This window comes from Rhamphochromis longiceps, linkage group LG18 (assembly GCF_057381845.1).
Source record: "Rhamphochromis longiceps isolate RC_006_pf linkage group LG18, R_longiceps_female_GT1.1, whole genome shotgun sequence".
NCBI classification, from domain to species: Eukaryota; Metazoa; Chordata; class Actinopteri; order Cichliformes; family Cichlidae; genus Rhamphochromis; species Rhamphochromis longiceps.
The window spans coordinates 7541814-7566438 of NC_140574.1; the positions used below are offsets into that span (position 1 = coordinate 7541814).

The 24625-nt window shown below is 41.0% G+C and overlaps 1 protein-coding gene across 1 annotated transcript in view; it reads left to right on the plus strand.

Moving 5' to 3' along the window:
- The first annotated feature begins 7588 nt into the window (after nt 1-7588).
- The window catches only part of LOC146647648 (neuropilin-1a-like), a 94995-nt gene continuing 77958 nt past the window's right edge, over nt 7589-24625 (plus strand). Inside the window, exons 1-2 of the mRNA XM_085388670.1 lie at nt 7589-8379; nt 9293-9467. Of these exons, the coding sequence (XP_085244796.1) occupies nt 8286-8379; nt 9293-9467 (269 nt within the window). The 5' untranslated portion in view covers nt 7589-8285. The remainder of the gene's footprint in view (nt 8380-9292; nt 9468-24625) is intronic.

A 24625-nucleotide genomic window follows, 5' to 3' on the forward strand; every position in this document is an offset into this window, starting at 1 on the left:
CAAAACCATCAACATAAATAAGGATAAAAACCACAAGATGGCAATAAATGAATGGAAGAAATGGCACCATTTGCATGTGACCATATCTTTGAACCTGGGAACACCAAATGTCCTTGCCAGATGGCTCAATGATCCAGGTGTTAACTGGTCAGCTATGGCAGACTGTAAAAATTAATTGTATGTAAATGTTACTGTTTGTTTTCTGAGAAGATATTCTCACTGCAAGTATTAGCATTAATATCTGTATGCATTAACTGAAACTGTGAGTTGTGTGTTGCTTGAACCTGTTGGTCTGATTGGGTCATTCTCTCTCCACTTTGCATTTTTGCTCCATGCTTGTACGGGCTTTATCCAGGTGCCCAATTTTCTACCCACAAGACATGCATGCAGTGATTCAAAATTGGCCGGAGGTGTGGATTTTAGCGTGAAAGGGCCCTTAGATTTCCATGCCTTTGATGGACTGGCACTCTGTCCAGGGTGTACCCTACCTCTTGCTCTTGCCAAATATCTGCTGGGACAGGCTCCAATCACCCATCCACCAGTGTGACCAGCACTACTCCTATGCAGCCACAGCTGAATATTCAGTCATGAGAACGGTCTGAACCGCATTCGTGTGTCAGAAATGCATGCATCAGAATGTAAAGAGTTATAATTAGCTGTATTAATGAGTGTGTTATGGTACACGCAGATAAAAACAGTTGAAATAACATTGCCAGACTGTGTTTCAGATACGTGACTATCACTGCATTACACTTCTTTGTACATGTGCCCTTGAACATGTGCTCTCTGAATGCGGCATATATAGAAGCTACGTTTTATTACATGTGAACAGTAAGTGCATAATAATAGGATGTGTCTACCAGAAGCCCAGTGTTAGCCAGTATGTAGCTGCTATTGCTCTCAGCCCACCACAGCAGACTAATGGATCACTGTCAGTTTCTCCTGTAATTACTGAGATATGACTGTCATTATAGAAATACCACCCCCTCCTCCATCATTCCACAGCCGTTAAATGCACGGGTGTTATTGTGTGTGGGTGTGCATGTTCCCGCTCCAGTATGCACATACACATTCAACTATACATCCAGTGAAATAAAGGGTTATTTTTGGGGATGCTTTAAACCTTTTGTGAAAGTTTGCTCTGCAAGTATCTCGTCCATCAGTTCTGTAACTTCACAGGTTTTCTCATAGAAGTTCCATTGCATCGTTTAATTTAATTAAAAGTGACAAATTGCAGACGTTTTCTGCATTATAAGAAGGCTAAACTATTACTACCATAAATACAAAGAATTTAGTTGCAGCAACACGTTTGTGATTGAAGCTTATTATTTGTACACTACTTATTGGTGAGCCTACTTCCTGACACTGTGCTTTAATTTAGGGTTAAATCGTTCCTTTAAACATTTGTTGAAATAACGTAACTGGATTTCATTTTTTAGCATGAGGATTAATCCTAATGAATCTGCTTTAAAATATCAAAAGTGTATAATTAAATCTCATCTAGGGTATTTTCATCACAGTAATTTCAAATTTTCAAAAAAATGTTACCTTCATTGATGAAACATGGCAGTTTCCTGAATAATGTACATGTGCTTTGTTTATTTTATTTTATTAATTTTTTTACTTATTTCAGTTATTTCAACAACGATTCTAAGAAACCAGGATTTTTTTTTTCCACCATCGTGAAAGGGAAAATGGTATCTCATGACCCTCAGTCAGGGAAATACCCAGTCACAATCACAGTGCTATTAAAAAACATCAGGGTTTCATTGCTGTGGTTTACAATAAAACATTGTCCAGCTCCTGCTGAACAGCTGAATATTTTATTTATATTACTTATTTATTTTTTTACAGTGTCATCTTTAAGCTTAAATTAAATGACAATGACTAATTGAAATTTTACACTTTAAAACCAAATGATTTGATATATCTCACAAAAACGTGTTCATTCAAAGTCAACATTTAGTTTTCTCCCATTTTTTTATAGACACAAACGTTTTTATCTACGGCTGTTGTTCAGATAAACAGCACAGTTATCTTAACCCCTGACACAGTTACACATCGTGTAGTGATGATTTATTCTGGAGAGTTTTATATCCAACTACACCCTGGAAGCGATCCAACTTATGGTCATCTACAGTTAAAGTGCTCATAATTAAATTACCTGAACTTTGTTTTCTTTAAAACTTGCACATGCAAAACAGCAGAATTACCAGCGTGTGCAATATATGACAACCATCAAAAAAGAGATGAATATCCAAAAGAAATGGATTTAGTTCAGTATATTTCAACTGAAAAAAACCTGCATAGCAAAGTATTATATAACAGCTATATGCCCAAAACACATTACATTATCATATTAAGAAATGATACAAAATAACGTAACTACTGTGAATGAATACGGCACAGATTGGGAAATCACTTTATGTCAAAAGATGAAGGCAGCTAAGAAGGTGCTCGATGAGCTCGTTCATGGAGTGATAAATACGCCCATTGTGTTAAAGCTTTTACACAGATGAGTGTGTGGCGTCCTTTGGTGTTCTGCTATGATACACACAGTTTAACCAATAGTGAGGAGGGTCTCTTACTCCTGACTTAACACACGAAGGACACTGTAGTTTCAAACTTAGATGCATGGCATATGCATCACCTTATAATATCCATCCATCTTTCCATTTTATTAACCGCTTATCCAGTTTACAATCACAAGGGCACTGAAGCCTATCCTAGCTGTCATAGAGTGAGAGGTGGAGAACACCTTGGACAGGTCGCCAATCTACTGCTTGGCTAACTCAGAGAGGCAGACAATCGCTCACCCTCACATTCACAACAATGGTCAAATTAGAGTCACCAGTTTAGTTAATGTTCATGTGTCTTGACTGAGAGGAAGCTGGAGTAACTGGAAGAACCCGCACAGGCACAAAAGATGCAAACTCCACACAGAAACACCCTATCCTGTGTTCAGATCTGCTGGTCGTTTATCAAAATGTGGGGTGTAATCTTTGCTTAAGCCTAATCAACTGCCTAAACTTCATCAAACAGCAGCAAAAATAACCACAGTAAAAGACAGAAAATCTCTCTCCGCAACACCAGCAGCATCTGACAAAACATCAGTATTTGATGAGAACATGTAGGTCAGAGGGGAGGAGCCTAGAGATTGGTTTGTAGAATGAGGAAGTTCAGGAAAATGTATGGAAGAAGAGGCTGATGAAAAGAAGTGGAGTAGTGAAAGAAGAAGAAAGCTGACAAGAGTACAAACAGTTGTGGGATAAGGTGGTGAATGAAAAGGACGAGGTATTGTGTAAGTGGTCCGAGGATGCGCACAAAGGATGTGTCACAGGTTAGAGAGATTAAAGATGGAAACTGACAAGAAAAGAGAAGAAGGATAAGGAGTGTTTTGAGGGGATAATGAATAAAGAATTACAGGCTGCATTGTGAAGAGATGGTGGAGCTGGGAGTGTAAGTAAAGGATTAGTATAAAAAAATGGGACGGTGGTTAGTCCATATGAAAGACATTGAGAGACAAAGAGGTCAACAGGCGAGATGACGGTGAAGTTTCTAAATAGAGTGTTTCGCTGTTTTGGAAATGAAGTGGATGAAGAGATGAAATGGGCTAGTATGCTTGCAGTTCTGAAGAATAAGGGTTATGTGCAGAGCTGTAGTAAATATACAAATAATAAGCCATAGTGGGGGAGTTAGTTGTGGAAAGTATTGGAAGCTAGGCTAGGATTAGTGAGATGCAGCCAAGAAGTGGGCTACAGATGCAGTGCTTGCTTTGACTTTGAGAGTACTGCTAGACAAACAGTCTTTGAGGACTTGGAGAAAGCATATGATAAAGTGCTGTGACAGGAGGTGTGGTACTGGGTAAAGAAGTCAGGAGTGTGTGACATTGGTTTATTATATGTATGAGTGTCGTGGGACTATAGTGAGGTGTGTGACAGATGGTTTTTAGGTGGAGGTGGGAATACGCCAAGGGTTGGCTCCGAGCCCTTTTCTGTTTGCAGTTTTGATAGACAGGCTGACAGGGAAGATCAGGCGAGGGTCTCTGTGGATATTTGCAGATGACATTGTGATTTGTAGTGAGATTGGGGTGACTTGCCTGGAAAGTTCAGGGAATGCTGTGGAGACAAGGTGTAATAAAATACAGCAGAAGAAGGGCAGAATAGTTGTGCATGAGTAAGAAGAAGGAATGTGGGATCACGAGGATGCAAGGAGTAGAGGGTTCAAAGAAAGTTAAAAGTTTGGGAGATGTACCGGGTCCGAATCCCGGATAAGCCCCCATATGTCTATGAAACAGCTGGGAAAGACAGACGGGTTTGGGAAGGTATATCACAGGGGCAACTCAGGTTAGTTGGTAAGACAGGCAAGATGGAGCAGCCAAGCAAAAGGAAAAAAAGGAATGCCAAAAAGGTTGTTTATGGATGTGGCGAGAGAGAGTGCAGGCGGTAGGCGTAATAAAGAGCAGGACAAAATGGAAATAGATATTCAGCTGTGGCGTCGCCTAATAGAAGAGGAAGATATTGTTGTTCTTATTATACATATATCTTTATATTAACACATAAACATATGGCTTCACTTTTAATAGCACTCTCAACACTTTCTATATGTCACTCCTCCATCTTTTCACACTCACCTACATGCTGAAATCCACTTTAATGAAGCCACACTCCCCACCATTAGAGTGATTTATTAGGCTGTTATTGGTCTTTTATTAAATCCTGATGAATGGCTCTGAATTCCTGGAAGCACTTTGCATTAAAATAGAAAAATGTCAAGTTGTCAAAAAATATCAACAGGCGTCAATACAGTAGAAAACAGTTGTGATCAGTCTTCAAAAGCTTGACTCTGTTGTCATAACACAAACACAAGTTCTGTTCTCGCTTTACAATCTGCGTCACTAACATGTACTTTGCCACCGATGCTATTTCAGTCATGCTTGGCAGTGTTATGAGTGCATCGTGCTGCCAACGATTTTTTATTGTCTCCACTCCGGCATGTACTGGTGCGGAAAAAATAATCAGAAGACTAAAACTAGAAACTAAATCAGATTTGAACACTGACTGGAAACATTAAAGTCTATCGGGATCTTTGGATTGTAATACAAACTGTTGAGATGAGAGTCTTGTGTCTCCTCGCTCTCTGCCAGACCGACTCAGCTGCTCATTTGCTGATCTCTTACTGTGTTTTTATGTCACTCAATCACTCGTTCTGCTCGCTCTCGCTAACACTCGCTCACCCCATCGTCCTTTGTGTTTACATTGCAGGATCCATTTCTGCATGCAATTATGTTCAAGCAGGTGTGTGTAGTGCAAATTTAGTAACTGGTGAAACTGTAGGAACAATTACTTTACGTAGGCTCGAGGGTGTTTTTTGAGGCCCTTTCCCAAAAGGGTGTTTCAGTTATTTATTTTGCTAACCCCCTGGAAGTCTAATAGTTTTAATTTTTATAGACCTGTTGCTCCTCTTGCTGTTTTTAATGGTTGCTGAATTGAAAAATAAACTTGTTTTGCATTAAAACTGGTGTTTCGGCGCACTACACTATTGCTACATGCTAAAATTAAAACTTAACCACTTAACCACATTTTTGCTGTTGTACGTTTTTTTTTTTTTTTTAACCTCCTAAGACCCGAACTCTTCCACGGCATGCATTTTTAATTTCTCTTTGATATTTTGGCATATTGGGGCCCGATGAATGTAAAAACAAAGAATTACCAGATTTTTTTTTTTTTACCTTATTTTTGTTTTTAAGAAAAATAAGAGCCACATATGAGGATATTTGTTTAAAAATTTGATAGAACAGTAGCAGTATAATGTCCTCGTAAGTGGATATCAGGCCCTTGTAGAGCAAAATGTAGTATTTTGGTCTAAATAACCCAAAATGTGATGTCCACATATGTGGACACCAGGTCCTAGGATGTTAAATTTAAATTGTTCACCATGAGCATTCATTGTGCACACAGTGCTAGAAACCCCAAGTGCAAGACTGGCATGTGTACATTTAATTTAAAACATACTTTACTGCTATTGTTATTTTTAAAATCTTCTCCAGGGACACTGACCTTAATCTAAGCAACTGCTGAAGAGATTAAATTGCACAGAGCAGCTCATCAGCGAGTATGACAAACGCTGATGTTGAGGGAAACTAAACTCTTGTTTGCAAAGAGCAGAAGATTGCAAAAGTGTTTTCTTTAAGCATACAGTTGTTCAGAATTATGCTGCAGTGAGTAATTAGCCCCTCTTATAAGTGTCTAATAATCACATTTTTATCTTTATTTAACCAAGGATGATGTGCTGAACAAGCAAGCTCTCATTAATTATAGGCAGCTCCACCTGGGACTGTTCTGCTGTTTACCACTGAGAGACTCCTGCAGGCCCAGGATATTAGAAAGGTCATGAGGTTTGAGCTATGACTTTTATTCTTCATGCATGTTTTGTAACTGTTATGCACTAGATGGTAAAATCCAAAGGGCACATTCTCTGCTCCTCCAAAGGACTCAGTCGATACTCTTAACTCCTTCATGAGCTTTTGGAGAAAAGAAAAATGGAGTTTGTGTTCTTGTCGTAAGTTTAAGATATTCTCATTAGTCTCAATGTCTAGTGCAATGATGAAAGTAATTTTGTTGGAGAACTCCAGTGCAAAGGACTAAACATGAATGCATTAATCACAGGAGGCCAGCAGTGCAGCACTAATGTTTTCTGTCTTGTGGTCAACTTGTGATTGACAGTTTAGTCAGTGCAGTGCGTCTATTATTGTAATTAAAGTGTTGTTTATCCTGAATGTTGTTACTGTAACCACGATTTGAATAGAACAAAAATGCTATAGCTAATGGCCCCTGAAATTCCACACTCTGTCCTCGTGTGCCATGACCCTGCGCTTTGTTTTAGGCCTATTGTTGCTCTTTCGTTGTCAACATTGCCTTATTCTCATTCAAAGTATTTATTTTCCTACAAGTTTGGACATGTTCTCTGGGGATTCCATGACAGGCATTGTGGGAACTGTAGGACGTCATGCTTCACTAGATAAGACCTTTTAAAAACGTGATCACAAACTCCTGTAATGGACTTGAGTTTAATCTGAGACAGCAGTGAAGTTTCACTATATGTTGAATACTATTATACATTAGCATAGATCCATAGATATTAGTATATACTACTAACACAAAAATTAGGGTATAATATATCAACAGACAAAAGAACAACAAAAAACCACTCCAGATAACGCAGTTCTCTCCCCTGTCAGCTCTCTTTTCACAGAACAAGTTCAGTCTTTGTCAGTGTTATTTCCATCCACCCAAACCACCCTCATTAATAACGAAAATAGACTAAATATGCAATAGACGTGTCCCCAATATACTTGTAACTATTTTCAGAGGAAAGACGTGTAATTTAACAATTCAAGTATCTAATATATTTCATGAACGTATCTGGAGCAAACTATTAAATGTGGGATGTAGGTCGCCAACAAAGGACCGAATAAACCTCCCTCCAATACTTTTCTCCTCGTGACTACGTGTCAGATGTGGATTCTCGTTGGCTCATATGGTCGCTGTCCACACCTCACCTTACACCAGACCCACATGCCAGCCTGAGTTTGCGTGCGCATTTATCCCCGCGAGCACGCGTTGGGAGCGCAAAGAGGGCGCACCGGTGTCAGTTTGCTCCAGCCCCTTTGTAGCGGTCGGTCGCTGGTGGCTGCGCGCAAGGCGTCTAGAAGCAGAAATTTGGGGAGTGGAAATTCCGCTGTTACTTTCACGTCTTCCTGACATTTCTGCTGCGGCGGTCAGTCAGTCGCTGAGAGCGGAGAGAGGCGGAGAAAGAGCTGAGCTGAAATAAGGAGTGAAGATCTGGAGAGCGGCGCTCCGATGTTCCCCGCGGCTGGGTTTCCTCTGAATACCGTTTAACTAGTGATTTCTCTTTTTCCATTTCCCACTTGGAAGTATGTCTGTCGCTCCCGTTTGGTGTCAGGAGTGAGAAGTCTGAGCAAGAGTCGCAAGCTCACGGCTGCCACTTTTGACGATCGGATTTTTCCTTTTGATTCTTCGTCTTTTTTTCTGCATTTGGATTATTTTTTTTCCAGGAGATGCCAAGTTGTTCCCTGACAGACGCAGGGCTCTGCTGCTGAAGCTCACAGGATGCTGGGGACTCTACAACAACCAGATTTCTTACTTTGAGACAAATCTCTGTTATTTTTCCTGTGTGGACGTAAACTCTGGACGTTTACCCACCCGTTTGCCTTTATTTTTTTATTTTTTATTTTTATGTTCTTTATTTTTTCATTTTAACAAATGTCTGTCTTGTGCTATCTAATAAGGATGCGTAGTGGGTTGCTATTGTTCCTTTTCGCCCAAGTCTTCTTGGTTGCTTCGTTGACACAGACTGGTAGGTGTTGACGGGTTGAATGAATACATGTGGCTTGACAACAGGCAGTTTAGCTGAACGTTGATCCGTTTTACATCGTTTTGCACCATTGTTGCCTCTCACCTGTTATGCTTCGGCTCTCCCTTTGAGAGCACGTCCGCGGGGCTTCAAGTTAGACCACGCAAATACCGTTTTCAGTAGAATTCCTCCAACAGATGGAGGGGAAACGGCAATAAGCCACAAAATACACGGAAACCGGATTATACTAATGTATAATATAGCGACAGAGGCGCAAATTACCTTGCAGCTGCAAACTAATACACACAGTCACTGAGGCACAACAATTCACTGTAATAAGTTTCCTTATTATAATAGAAAAATTAAACAATTTGTCTTTGAGGTCTGTTGGCTTCATCCATTCAGAGACGCATTTTGGAGCTTGGCGCTTGTTGTCATTGAAGCATGATCTCGGCTACAAGCAATTCATCAAATCGTTCAGAGAGAAAATTAAATTTAATCATCCTGCCTGATTGCTGGCAAAGCAGCCCACCTCACCTTCATGGGCGTAATCACACCTTATGGTGCGGATGCAAAGGAACCTCACTTTATCCAACACCTTTTCTAAAAAAGTGTACGAGTGTAAAGTTTTAGAGAATTCTAGTGTGTGAATTTATAGTTCCAACGTGTGCCTGGCTTCTTGGCGCAAAAAAAAAAGTGTAATTTCTTTTTTTAATTTCTGCTCTAGCGGTGGATATTTGGATTTATGTGCCCAAGCTGGAGTTGTTAGTGTCCTCCTCACTCCCACCCCTGCGGTTGCACTTAAATCTTTTACACCAGAATGCGCAATCAGTCAACATTACAGTGCAGACCAGTGCCCAGAAAGTCAATTTATCTCCTCTAACTGAACAACTTTCTTGCTTTTTTTGCGGTGTAGATAAATGCGGGGGGAGCATAGAGATGCACGCCGCGGACTACCTGACCTCCCCGGGCTATCCCAGCGCCTACCCACCGTCCCAGCAGTGCGTATGGGTGATTACCGCCCCTGAAGCGGGTCAGAAGATCCTCATCAACTTCAATCCGCATTTTGATCTGGAGGACAGAGACTGCAAGTAAGAGTTCACTCCTCTCGCTCTTCTCTCTCTGCCTCTCCCACCCTTCTTTGCTCTCTCTCCTCAATTCTGCCTGGATACAGTGTGAAACTGTGCCACCTATTGGTCAAGGAGATAGTTGTACATCTGTTCCCAGGAAACGGGGGTGCAGGGATGAGATATGGCGCTGAAGGTGCTGGCAATTACTTCAGAGGAAATGGGCTTTGATGGGTTTAGTAATTCATACATGATAAGGAGGCAGGCTGGACGGGCTTTTAGCATGATTTTAGGGGGGAGCAAACTCTGCAAAACTGGCTGCATCCGCTTTTGATTAATGAAGTTCACTTTGCTCATTGCTGAAATGGAGAAAGTGTGTTTACTTTTCATTTGGAAGTAGAGTTTACCTGTTTGTACTTGAAGAAGAAACGCTTTGTGTGCCTTTTTGTATGCAGCGTTGGAATAATGATCAAATTTGATTTTTAAAATGGGTGGAAGGGCTGCTGTGTTGGTTTTTCTGAGGAAGATGTTGAAAGATAAACACAAGTCAGTTAATGCTTTTATCTGTACTCATGCTTCCTCTCCTGCTTTTTCTTGCGCTATTTATGAATCACAGTAACAAAAGAATACGCCAGTGCATCCTGATATCTAACAAACCATTTATTTCTTTAGGAAAGTTCCAGTTTTTGAGTTGCTGTGAAGCTTTTGTGCTTTTCTTTGTCTTCCATCATAGTTAAGGAAATATATTCGAGTTTGGGAGCACTGGTCAGACAAAACAACGTAAGTGACGGGATGTTGTTTCCTGAGAACTTGTATTTTATATTTTTTATTTGTTTGTTTGTTTTTTGTTTTCCTTTTTGTGAAAATGATCAGCAAAAGATAAATAAAGGTCTATTCAGCCTTATCGCTGTCACTGGAGGCAGTTTGGGTTATCGACTTTTTGAAAAAACATTCTTATAATGATACACGCACGCTGGAATCATTCATGTGTGCGTCTCATGGTGCTTTCCTTTGAATTACTGTTCAGAACCTGTGAGCAAGCACCCATGCAGACACCCTTAAGCCACCCTCTGTGACATAGAAACACACACTCAATTGTGCACGGCCGCACCACAACCCATGTGTTGCCGTTGTCCATAAATAAGCTTGTTTTTATGTCGGCTCCTCTGCCTTTTTTAAAAGCTCCATAAATGGCTCCTGTGTAAATCACGACTAGCTGTCCAGCGCTGTCTCACAGATGGGGTCCACCAATACTATTGGATCATGTTTCAGCACCAAGGGACTAATAAACCATTAGCGCTCGGGACAGATAGTGGATATCATGTGTCTTTCGGGGGAATATACACCATCCACTGTGCTGAAAGCAAACAAGCTGAAAAGAATCTCCTTTGGAAGCTAATTCTGCAGTGACCCTATTTTGTGTGATAACCCAGGGAGCAGTATAAGCATGCAATAATGCTGCTTAAGTACTTAATGAAATGTAATAAATCATGGCGATAAAATTTTCGACAGTGGCTGGCTGGCACTGCAGTAGATCTCGAACTGAACGTTATTGTCTCCCTAAATGACTTTTCCACAGGTTAATGTGCTGAAATAAGGCAGTTGTAAAATAAAATATTACAGTTTAATCAGGTTTTATCATGAGCAAATGGTTTTAATATTAACTAGAGACCATCTGGCTTCTGGTGTCGGGCAAAGCACCAACATAGTGTGTTCAGGTTTTACGAAGATCACGTTTTTTATGTCCAAAAGGTGGAAAAGTGTGAAACCAGGAGGGAAATGGAAGCATGAGGTGTATTGATCGTGTTGCTCTTCAGTGTTATGGGATTGTTCATTTTAGCCACACGTGCCTGATTCCATGTCTCGCAGTCAAGAGAGCCAACGTTTCCACATTCTGATTGACGCGCCTGTGCCCGCTGAACAGCCTGACCACCCTGCAGCCACCTCAACATGTCATTTGGCTGTTTACTTAGGGGCCTCTTTGCTTTCCTTGATTGGTTTCATTATTTGTTGTGTGAGTTTATGTTGGATGATGATGGGGTGCAGCTCGTAGCTCTCTGACTTGGCAGGAGCGGTGTTGTTTTTGGGAACGAGTCAAATCTTCGAAATATGCCCGTCGAGGGGGGCCTTAAGCCTTTGGCAGCGCTGCGGTCCCACTTAAAAATTTCCTGAGATGATATCTTAGTTTTATTTCACTGGATGGATGGCACAGCGTCAGCTCCGGAGTATGATACGGCAGTTGGCGGGGGAATGAGTGGAAACAGGAACAGAATATAATGTTTTACTGTGAACCAAATGTCTGAAAAGTTGAGCGTTAATCTCTGTTGATAGACGAAGGCGGATGAGGCATTACACACCTGTTGTAGAACACCTGGGACAGCTACTGCTCACCTGAACGCCCTGTAGGTGCCATACATCACCCAGAAACCGTTTAGATTGTTCATAAAATCATGTTTAAGCTAAAAACGTGAAAATGTATAAACCTGGAAGTAGTTCAGACTATCACTTTAAGACTCTGTTTTACAGTAGTGAGTAATATGCCATTAGAAATTAAACTAAAAGCTGTAACAACAGCAATTTAACACCTTTTATCAGCCCAGTCAATAGCTGTCATCAGCTGTTATCAGTCCAATACATATGGTCAGTAGCTCTGAGCTAGCAGGCTTAGTTTGCTCTTATAATCGATTGTATTCAACGATTAGTAGATAAAAAGACACGTTATACAAGAGACCTCAGGCAGGACGCAGTGAATATGGAATTTATACAATGGTAAATATGGTGAGCTAACAAACAGAGCTTTGTAACATGTGCTTTATGATGTGAAAGGAAGCAATTTACACAAACAGTACTGTTTTTCTCACCTTAGTCTATTAGCTTTGCTGCCTTAATGCATCCAAGTGCTTTTGTTGCCAAAGCCTACCAAAGTGCTCCGACGCCTGACCAAGTAGTTTGTTTGCATAAACCTAATCCTTTTGGTGCCTGATCCTAACTTAGCGAGTGAAATATAATTGAAATCAACATTTTTTTAAAAAGTCCCCTAACCGAAAAGACAGGTCTCAAACTCATGACTCAGTTTAAACTTGAATTGATTATGTTTCTGCAGACTGTTTATAAGCTGGCAACACAATTCACATTACCTTTACTCAGCAGAAAGACGATCTAGAAGCAGGCAGCTTACAACAAGTACCAACAGCTACGAAAACTGATCATTGATTTAGGTCTCGTAACACACAACAATAGTAAATGTATTTTGGCTAATAAACTCATTAATTTGAAATAGTGCAAATTGCCAATTTCATCTTCAAAGAAGCCAAGATGATGCATTTGAATGGTCTGCTATGTCTAATCAATAGTCCAGAGAGCAAATTGAGTTAACTATTAGAGGAAACAGGAAATCATCCAGTCTGAGAAGCTAAAAAGAACAAAAACGTGTTTTTTCATCTTTTTTTTTGTCTGATTAATGGCATAAATTAAACTATTGTCACTTACTTGTCTGCTAATCAACCAGTGTTTCAGTTTCCAAAGCACTACAATCATCAGTAACCTTCACAGCACCTTCACAGTGCTGGTTTGAAGTGTCTCGCTAACACACATTTGGAAATCCTACAAGGAAAATCAAGCCAGTGGCATTTAGGTTACAGTTTCTCAAATATCCCTGATTTTAAGATACTCTCCAAATTGAAATTCATTGTTGGAATGACAATCCCACCTCCTCCGTCATAGCATGTAGCCGCTTGCCCATTTCTCCCAGTCCCATAATTAAATTATTGGACCAAAACAGAACAAACATGTTCCACTGCTGTGAAGCATGTCTGCAGTTAACTAGCCAAGCAGAGAAACCATAGCAGTGCTGTTCCACGAGCGAACGCCGGCTACATTTCCGACATCTGTGTCACAAAATATCTTCCCCGTGCAGCCTCATGACCCAGGGTTTGTAATTATGATCCCTAATTACAGCATATGTAAAAATATATGTTTGTGAGCCCTGTTTTCTACAGGGGTGATTCATGAAGAAAGAAATCTGGGAGGAGCTGTGCACTAGATTTAGATGATCCATCAGTGTGGAAACAATGTAGCTTTATCTGAAAAATAACACAAGTGTAACAAACACCATTATAAGCTGCTGTTATTTTAAAAGAAATAAAAATGGAAGCATCTTTTTTGTGGACTTTGAGGTCAAATAGATGGATCTGTGGTTCACGAGGCCATCGTAAGCTTCAGAAAAACAGTCAGTCTGTGGAAGTAAAAGGTCGTTGTTGGAATTATCACCCAACCTCTCAAGTGACAAATTCTGTGCTCGGTGAACAGACGAGAAGCAGTAACACTTTTTTTTCAGACACATTAAGATCCGACGGCTCTTCCTCTGTAGCCAATCTGGAGCCGCACCAGAACAAGACTTGTCTCACGTCCACGTCTGAAATAGCGTGGCCGACAAAGTGAATCCCCGCGGAGCGTGGTAAAATAGAGCAGAAGCATGGGTAAGGAACATGCGTCGGTGGCCGGATAATTTGGGACATCTTTTTAGGAGTTGGCTGAACTGTTGCCTCCTACATGAGGCTGAACTGGCACAGCGTGCACCTCACACATACACAGCACACACACAAACACAGGCAGCCTAAACTTTCTGTCACTTACATTAAGCCTCATGTTCAGACGTCGATGCACGCTGCTACAGTACGCACAAACCACACATCCTCAAGCGCACATTCATACTGATGCATTAAAGGTAACTTCAAAAGGAAATCTGCCATTTCTATCTCCTTTCAGCGATGGATATTGTCTTTGAGCAATTTTGTTGTTCGGCTCTCATCTTTCTTTCATGTAGATAAATGTCCATAAAGAAAAATCACGCGCATAAAATGAAATAAATGATAGATTAAAGGGAAAATGTGAACCTAAAAACCTGGATAAGCATAAAAAGTGGGAAGGTTAAAGGCAACATACTGGAGCTCTAATTCAGTTTTGATCATTCGGATAGCAAGTAAGTGAATATCGTTTGGAAGGACAGAGTACTGAACGTGACTCACTGAATACAAAAAAGCACTGAGGCGATTCAGAGGCCTCTTTGTGAAACAACAGTTTCAAAGATTTGTTGAGTTTTGCTTCTGTCACCAACATTTTTTTTTGGTTACCAGCCACATCAAAGAAGAGACAAAGAAGAGGTCTGTCGTGGATTTCATAGCCCAATTTGGCTCAAATACATCTCCAGTTATATGAAAGGGACTCACATGACTCTTTGCAGTTCTGTGAAAAAGTATGACAATGCAGTGCAGTAACTTGAAGTGATTGTTTACTGTATGATTTTTTTGGGGGGCCCATTTTGCTTTACAACTTTTCTTCAGGCCATTGTACTTTGTGGGCATTTGTTTATGCACGGCTCTCTCTGAGGTCTGGACTTCGACTGGGCCACTTCTTCACCTTAATTCTTTTCTTTCTCAGCCGTTCTGTTGTAGATTTGCTGCTGTGGTTGGGATCACTGTCCCAACCACAGCAGCATAGGATGTGCTGCAGTATCAGCCAAGTTTTAGCTGTTGGACAGACATCCTCACATTTGATTCTAAAATACTTTGGTATGCAGAGGACTTCATGGTTGATTAAGTAACAGCAAAGTGCCAGGTCCTATGGCTGGGGGGGGGGGGGAAGCCCAAATCATCACCCGTCCACCACCATGCTTGATAATGAGGTGTTTGTGCTGATTTGCTGTCTTTCGTTTTTGCCAAATATGGTGCTGCACATTAAGGCCAAACATCTCTAATTTGGTCTCATCTGTCCAAAGGACATTGTTCCAGCAGTCTTATGTTCAGATGCAGCTTTGCAAAACTGAGCTGTGCTGCAAGGTTGTTTTTAGAGAGAAGAGGCTTTTACCTGGCAACCTTTCCAAACAAGCCCTACTTGTTCAGTCTTTTTGTAATTGCACTGTCACAACATTTAACAGTCAACATCATAACTGAGGCCTCTAGTTTGAGATGAAGCCCTTGGATTTTTTTTTTTTTTTTGCAGTTTCCCTGAGCGCTGAATGGTCTGACTTTAGAGTGAATTTGATGAGAGATCCACTCCTGGGAAGATTATGGCATGTGTCACAATAAACCTGAATACTCCAGACCAGCAAACTGCTAAAACTTCTGCTTTTATAGAGGTGCCCATACTTGATGATGATCAATTAATCGAATGCATTTCATTAGCAGCACCTGGCAGCTACTTGGCCTCTTAATTCTGGTTGAAGCAGGAAGGTGCAAATAAAGAGAATTCAGATTTGGGATTTTGTGAAGTTCAGCTAGTCGCTGTTTCAGTTGGTGAACAGTTATAAACAGTCTTAACAATGCTGACCTTAGAGAGAACAGAGAGAACCAGAAAATCCAAAACAGAGGAAGCTATCAAAGCTGTGTCACATGACCTCAAGGCTTTCCAGCACCACCAGTTTAATAAACACACAAGTGGATTTCAGTGTGATTCATATGTGGAAAAACACTGGGGTTCTTTGTTTTAGAACTGGGTTACACTCCACATCACATGCACCCTGCTGCCAAGTTTTTATCATCATGTAGATTTTTTTAAAAGTGATTTACTACAAGTTCGTTGTATCGGTCTGCATTAACATGGGTTAAAAAAAGTAAATGAGTGTAAAATACACAAGTGAAAACTCTCCTTTCGGTGATGGAGATGAAACAGGGTATAGGGTCAGTTTGAGTAAAAGTAGGCACGGCTAAGAAGATAATTAGAGTAGTTAATCACAGCTGCAATTTGTGGACTGCCTCGTGATAATAAATAACATTATAAGGATATCTATGTTTTTTTTCCCTTTTCTCTACCCAGCAACACATTTAAATTTGATGCAGCTTGACATTTCAGGAACATACAGCGAACTCGTCATCGTACAGAGGAGAGGCTGGAGGGGGAGAGGAAAAAGGGAGAAAAATAGAGTTCCTCCAGAGTGTGACGGAAGGACCAGTTGCTCCTTACAGTTTGTCTCGAGGCAAAGCGCTTCATGATAAGTCAGAAAAATGCCCCAGCAGAGACACAGTCACAGGACCGACATCTCGTAGCCCGGAGGTGTCACATGAATGGAAACGTACTGTTAGAGGGCATTTGTGTTGCGTGTGCAATGGTTGGTGGAGCTCGTGTTTTCAAAGTTGATTTCACGTTCTCATTTCTATTATTATTCCCAGTATGTCTCACTTATTTATATATATATTTTGCTGAGGCATGGTTTGATGTGAATAAATGAAGAATGGATCATTGGAAAAGCTTGTTTCTTTTCTATTTTGCAGGAACATTTATTTCAATGAGGAGAGATCACTTGGAGGAATTGAACATGATTTATTAAGATAGAGAAAATAAAGTATTTGGGGATTAGACTCCGATGGCCCATCATGGCTGAAAGGAATCCCAGCGGTGATAGGATTTAGAATAGGACCCCACGGAGTCGAGACGCTGGTGGTGGTGGAGAAGATGGAGATTATGGGTTGAATAGAGCTCTGGCTGAGGTGTCTGAAGTGGAGATGGGGAGGAAAATGACGGAGAGCACAGATTTAAACCATGCGACGCTGAGGCTGATTGGCTCAAACAGGGTGGACAACTAGATGATCGGACTAGAGTAATGGTGTCGGTATTGATTCAAGATTCTTTATTCGCCACATGCATAGTTATACAAGCATAACACGCAGTGAAATGTAACCTGACTCGCTCCTCGACTTGTGCAAAAGTACATAAAGTGAATTAAATAAGAATAGACAATCTGAACATTTTACAAAATAGACAATATGAACATATTTCAAATTAAAAGAATTTGAAATGTACATTGTGCCGGTGGGTTTAGAGTGTCTAGAAGAGAGTCCTGTCTCAGTCACGTATGGATGATGTGAGAGGGCGGGCGTGTGTGGTGTTGGGGGGGATGTTATGGTTTAGGGCCCGGATGGCTTGGGGATAGAAGCTCCTCTTGAGTCTCTCTGTCCTTGCCCGGATGATGCGGAACCTTCTACCGGATTGCAGAAGTTGGAACAGTTTGTTGCCAGGATGGGACGGGTCCTTCAGGATCTGCGCTGCTCTAGTCCGGCATGGGAAAGCCGTAGCACAAAAGCAGCCAGGAAAGCAGGCAGATCAGTGATTGCAGATCTTCCTTACTGAACTTATGCATAAGCTTCATTTAGTTGACCCCAGTGTTTTAGGCAACAACGAAGAAGAGTCAGCAAAACTAATATAGCTTTAAGGCAAGACCAGTAAGATTTAAGGTAGATCAGACAATATTATTGTCGCTTTGCAACCCACATTTTCACTCCACTTCTTCCTTTACGTGGCGTGTCCTACTTAATCATTGCCATGTCTGTCGTTACTTATACTTGCTCCGTCCTGTAATGAGGTCTTGCCGCTGCTATCTCCTTCTGCATCTTTCCTTTTATATGTATGCACATGGAACGGCTGGGAGGTATGCTCTCCTCCCGTAATGGAGGGTCAGGGAGGCCCCAGGACAGAGCTAGGCAGCCAGATATAAATTACTGCAGATGGAAATAACTATAGAGGTCCTGACTGAAATACGCTTTATTGCAAAATAAAATAAGAGAAGAAAGTGTGATGGGCAGCGACACTGTTACACAGACTGAAGGAGTGTAGGAGAAGCTTGTTTGGGCTTTTTATTAGGTGCTTTGAGGAAACAAACCCTGGTATAAAATAGATGGTAGAATCAAATTAATGGACGCACGCGTTTATGGATGGGCCGATAAAAGGATGGAATTCAGTGTGAGGGGAATAAATGTCAGAATGGATGGATAGATTGACAAATGATTGGCAAGATATGAGTGTTTTTGATGAAAAATTACATATAGGCGACTGAAGGGATAAAATCATTTCTGGGTGACTGAGAGAAGCATGACACGATTAGTGGATAAAAGGGTGTTTACCGAATATATGAATACATTTGAACAAACTTTGTTCCCTCCTCTTCTGAAAGTGTGTGTTTATACCACTTCAAAACACGTCGTCTTGAATGTCATCCTTTGTTTTGTGGCTTTAGACCGAGGCGTCGCTTCACCCGCCCCGCGCTCTGAATTCTCAGCATTCACTCTGACTTTGCCATTTTCAGAGGAAAAATAAAAGCCTCCCTTCCAGATGGTTGTATTTTTCAGCTCCACAGCGACCACACAAAACAGGAAGGCTGAATGTGCTGCTGTCACTCCACGAGTGACTTGTGGCCCAAAAAATCGAGGCGGGAGCCTTCAAAACTAATTTAGCTGTTTGTTTTTGTGTTCTTTTGTGATCTTTAACTTTAAAGCACAAAAGCACAATGAGGATTAAGTCAGCGTCATCATGTTTGCATTCTGAATGAACAGTTGTAGTGCCTTATGTAATATCATTTCCATTTTTTTCAGTAATGCACAAACAAATTTGTGATTTCTCGAGTACATTTGTAGAAATGGCAGGCACACCGGGACTATTTAAACTTGTAAAGCAGACCACCTTAAAGCTGGTGGTTGTTTTTGATTGTAAAGCCAATCTCATAGTGGCCCCTGACAGTCCTCAGCCTCCACTGCAGGATGCATGTGGGTGCAGATGGGGGCAACAAGAGGCCCCGGGAGCAGTGGACTCGCGTGCCTCGGTAGAGTTGCGTGGTAGCTACACAGAGAGTGACGGAGAGCCGAAGCCGACAACCAACACCGTGGTTGCATGCTGAGAGATCCTCAGCGATACAGAGACAAAGACTTAATGTTCCTTCTACAGATCTAACAATAGCTGCAATCATAAAAAACTGCATGCTTTCTCCTTTAAAAAAAATGAGCACTAAGCTTCAATAGAAATAGAAATACACACTGAGGACTGAAAGTTTGATCGTTTAATCCTGTGTGGTCAGAAAAAACGTTCAGCTTTTTATAGAAAAGGGAAAATCTGCTTCATAAGAAGAGATGAAGATTAAGCCAAAGGTTAGAGGGTGAAGTGATAAAAGCAAAGAAGGATGAAAAAGAGATCAGAAGGGCACCAATATACTCAGAGAGACAGCGAGCGTCATGCTGGTTGGCACGGTCAGTCTGATCCTGACCTCAGTGACAGACCTCTCACTGTTTCTCTCCACCTCCTCCACCCTCAGGGTGTCCTGTCACTTGTTTGATCCAGTCGCCTCCTGCCATTACTTTCTTTTTCTCTGTCCGTCGTCTTGCTCTCTTCTCCCTGTGAACTCAGTGTGCACTTGCTATGTTTTCATCCCACGTTCTCCCCTGCTCGCCATATGCTCTCCCTCTCTGCTTGATTTGACAAATGATGGCGAACTTTAAACCGTGTGCAACCTGAGCTCTCGGCCCTGTTTGACAAAAAACAAACACAAAACGATAACTGGCCAAATTACAGCCTACCAGCATTTGCTTTTGTCTCAACCACATTATCATAGAAGACGATATTTGCGAAGGTGTAAGAATCGGCTTTTTAAAAAAAGGGTCGTGAGCACCCAGAATAACTGAGATGTAGTGGCCTTAGATAGAAATGTGTGCATACACAACCAGAAAACAGAGTCCTTATCTCTGTTGTTTACCAGATATTGCACGTAACCTCTCAAAGATCTCATATATTCATTAACTGCAAGCCATGAGCAGGGGTAACCTGACAATCTAGGGTGAAACTGAGTTTTCTGTTTTCATGCCTCCTAATTAGGAGCTTCAGATTAAATTTATAAGATTATGAAGGATTTAGAAGTTTTGATAAGCTCATAGGAATCATGCAAACAACTTTAAGGACACCCTGCACTCAAAATAAAGTCATGCAGGGAAAAAAAACAAGGAATACAAGGAAACCTCTACAAAGAGCATAAAGAGACACCTCAATCAAAGAACTCAGAGCTTTGAGTTATTTAACGGTGATTGTTTGGTTGATTGGATCTTTTTGAGGCCTTTAAAAGAAAAAATAAAGATTTCTTTTAGGAAAAACACACCGAAGCACTTTACAATAACTGACAGATAGATTTACAGAGCTGGCTGGTGCGAGGTTTTTAGAATTTATTTAGCTGTGAATGCAATAATTGACATCCACCATTTAGTACGAACAGAGGTTAAACACTGGCGAACAAACAGACTTTCACCAGCTGACTTCTCTCTTTCAGCAGCAAATATTTGTGTAATAGGAGGAAGGGTGAACTCTGAATCCTGCTATTGTTTCTCTTATGTAAGTTAATATTGTTTAGATTTGCCTTTTTTAAACAATTACAGGCCCCGAATTCTGTGAATCAGCTCTCACATATGGAAACACTGATTCACACTGACTGTATCAAGGCAGGCATTAAACAATAGCGCACATACCAGCTAAGCAAACACAAAGTCAAGTGCGTGCACACACACGCGCGCGCAATAAAACTAACAATATGTTGTGAATGTAATCAGAGCCATTGTGGACTCATCAGTGAACTACACACACAGACAGACACTCACACTTTCACACACAAATGAAAACACATGTCAGATTAGATCCTTAACGAGCAGATTAGCAGGGAGAGAGCTTGCAGGGGGGAGAAAGGGGGAACCTAGTCGACAATGTCACACACACACAGCTGCAATCACAGGATTTACAGGACACACTCGCTGATACACTCCAGATGTCCTCAAAGCAACACACACTCACACACTTATACATCAGAGGGCATCAGAGGGCATCCATCAGAGTAAACAGCTGGATTTAACGGTGACGATAAAGCTTCTTTTGAACTTTTTTTTTTTTTTTTTTTTTTTTACAAAGCTTCTGGCTGTTATCTAATCTTCTGTTCAACTTCAATATATCTGATACACAGTAACCACTAAAATGACAGATGGTAGTGAATAAATGTGTCATAAATTGCTGGATGGGTTGAATAAGTTTGGCGATTTTTATCCGAAGAGGTGTTTAAGTATAAGCATCGCCTTTAGGATTATATTTCATGGGGTGCTGGTTGGATATGGCTTCCTTTAAATCTTAAGAGGCTTTCAGGTTTCAGCTCGGCTTAAGTGATTATTCAGGTTTGTTTTGATACACAAGACTCTTCTCTGAAATGTTGTGTTGCAATCAAAGTTGAAATCTGCTGCTCTGTATTTTTGTACAAATGCAATATACAATCTCTTCATTTTTGCCCTTTACTTCTGGATTATTTGTTCCTGACAGCACATAAGAATCTACTTAAGACAGTTTTTCTGGATTGAAGTCCAGCCAGAGCAGCTTTCACACTTCAGCAAAGGTCTCAGGGAAAACGGGGTCTGGCCCAGCAGTTGGCTGTGGTGTAAAAATGCCCCTGTGTGAACTTTGAAACACCTCTAAAATAGGATTCCCAGACATGTCTTTAGAGAGAGAAAAGAATCCTTGTGATTTGTTTGTTAAATGCATAAAAATCAAAGCGGCCGCACTGCTCCTCATCACCAAACGTAACGACTTCACTCCTCGTGCTTCAGTTTCAAGCCGACTTCTGTGAAAACAAGGACAGGTCAGGCTCGGGATATGAGGGTTAGAGGTCAGTCAAGGGGTCAAACTGTGTTTTGACCCCCTTCAGGGAGGACGAGCAGCTTGAGAGGCTTTTAAATATGCGTAACAGGGAACCAGCCCTCAGTGCAGCCTGAATGGCAGTTCAGTCGCGCGATGGACAACGGCCTTTTTCTTCTTTAGCTTGTAAAGGAATGTGTTGTATCTGTCTGGGTAGAAACATCCAGAGTGACCTCTGAATGAGACACGCAGGCAGAAGATACACATCTTGCGGGCAGATGATAAACAGACGGAAATGTGTGGGAGGCATAAGCAAAAACACACAGATATATGCACGAATTAAAAATTAGACCAATGCATGCATGTATGAATGAATGCATTCATTGTGTTGACCCAGCCCAGCTAACAGACACATTTGGGCCTAATCTGAGCTACGTGCTGCACTTACAGCTCATTTGCAGCCCAAAAGTGTTGAGCTACGTTTGACATGAACAACAGCAAATAGTTTGTGAGCTACAGTGCTGTAACCTACCTGACATTTGGCCAATATAAGGTGAACCTGCGGCTGAGTTAAAGCAGCCAGACCAGAATCGATGCCACCATTCAAGTTCAAATGTGGCCCCAAAGAAAACCAGTGATTTCTCCCAACACTAGTTGCTACTATCTAGAAAAACTTTGAGAATAACTTGATTCTTTACTTTCATGTGAATAAACTTTAGTGCAGTGTGTCTGTGTCTTTCTTAGTTTAACTTTTGCATACATTGCAAAGCACAGTGAGTGGAGGTAGGTGACTCTGCATAATGAGCTGTAAGTAGTTTTGAATTAGACTGATGAATCAAGGAAACTCCCCAGGAAATGCTGCATTAGTCACCAGAGATATTTTATGCTGTTCTTTGCTAACATTTAGTATAGTGCACATTTATGTGAGCAATAACAGGCAGTTGCTGTGTTTAGATGAACAGATAAGACACGTCGGTTATAACTGCCGAACATTTTTATTATGGGAAATGGCGATTAGTGTTAATTGAATGAGGAGAATGTAGTTCTATTTGGCTCTTTGGAGAATGTGCATCAACTTTTTGGTTGTTGAATGATGAGAAATGTTTCAGCTTTCCAATTAGAACATGCTGTTGTTTTAAAAACTCTAATCCTATTGTTATTCATCTTGCTAAAGTGTTAGCGTGGAGCTCCAGAAACAGTAATCCTCAAATAACACGAGACTCATTTGGGTGTTTATGTTTTTATTACTGAAAAGCCAATTTTGCAAATGGGCTAATCTCCATATAACTTGGTTTATTTTCCAAATGTTAGTCATTAAGTCCCAACACCAGGAGGCAGTTCTGCTCGGTATCATCTTTATGTCAGATTGAAGACTGTTTCGCAGCCTCTGAGTGTTTGCTCTTTATCTCTCTATCTGCCTCCATGTCTGTCTGTCAGCAAGCGTCCATCGCTGCACACTGAACAATCCCTGCTAGAGTTTCTATATTTGTGTCTGAATAGGGTTGGATAATTAATCTCACATGTTTTTGGAAACTAGAGAGGAGAATGTATAGCGGGGAAAGCCTCTCTGTGAATGCAAATGAACTTGTCGAGTGCTAACGCATGTCAAAGTGCAGTGGAAGTGACAGTGTGTTTATTGCTTTGACCCCGGATCACTTCAGAGAGGTGAGGATTGAGTGTCGGTTGACAAAGGGTCTTTTTCCTCCCAAATCTCTCAGGTACAAAGTGAGAAGTTTGGAGTTTTTCAGGATTCAGACTCAGAAACGCCCTGCTGTGTTTATTGAAGTCTAAAGTTACCCAGGCATACTCAGGATGTAGCAAATTTTATGAAGCTGATTAAACTTTATCTCATTTTCTGCGCTCACAGGAAACACCTGGATTTTTATTACTTGTATAAAACATACAGGCTTTAGCTCATCTTTTTTTTTTTTCTCATAAAACAGAAGCACTTCGAGCAACGGAATAACTTTCCGACTCTCCAAAATGTCGACTCTGACGTTCGTTCTTTTCACCTTTTCCACAGTAAACACAGACGAGTTTGCAGCAAATCTCATTTCATCCTTCTGGGTCCCTAAACAGTCTGTCTAAGAAAGCGGAGGGGAAAACGGTGTTCTCTTTCCCCTTTCTGCCGGATTAAGGCTTCCTAAATGAGAACAAATTCCACCTCCTCCTCGCCTCCGTTTTAATTTCCCAGAAGGATTGCGCTGCCGTGGCTTTGTATCTGCACGGCCGAGGTGAAGGATGAGGATATTCATACTTTGGCTGCTTGGCCCAATTTATTTTTTGGGCAAACTTCTTGTGACTGTTTAATCCTATTGGCTTAAATTGGATTTGCTTTAATATGTTTTCTCAGTTTTTGAGATTCATCATCATACCTCAGTTACAGAGTCTCATGAACAATTTGTCATCTAGGACCAAATTTGCATGTAGGTTCAGGGTATTTGATTAGCAGCCATGGCCATTGATCATCTAAGTCTGTTAGATGTGAAATGACTCTTGTGTTGTGATAAGTGTGTCCTTAACTGCTGAATTTGAGAGTTAGGTCATTTTTTCTGATGCTATTCTTAATCTCAAGGCTGGCATAAGCTGCTGGGTCGGGTAGAAGTGATGAATTATGTGACACCACATATTTTACTTGTCACTGTAGACTTGCCAACCGCTTTCTCTAAACCCTTACATGCATAATCTTTGGACCATGTAAAAAAAGATATTCAAGAAGCAATGATACACATTTATCAACACATCTGGTGAAGAACCAGCACAGT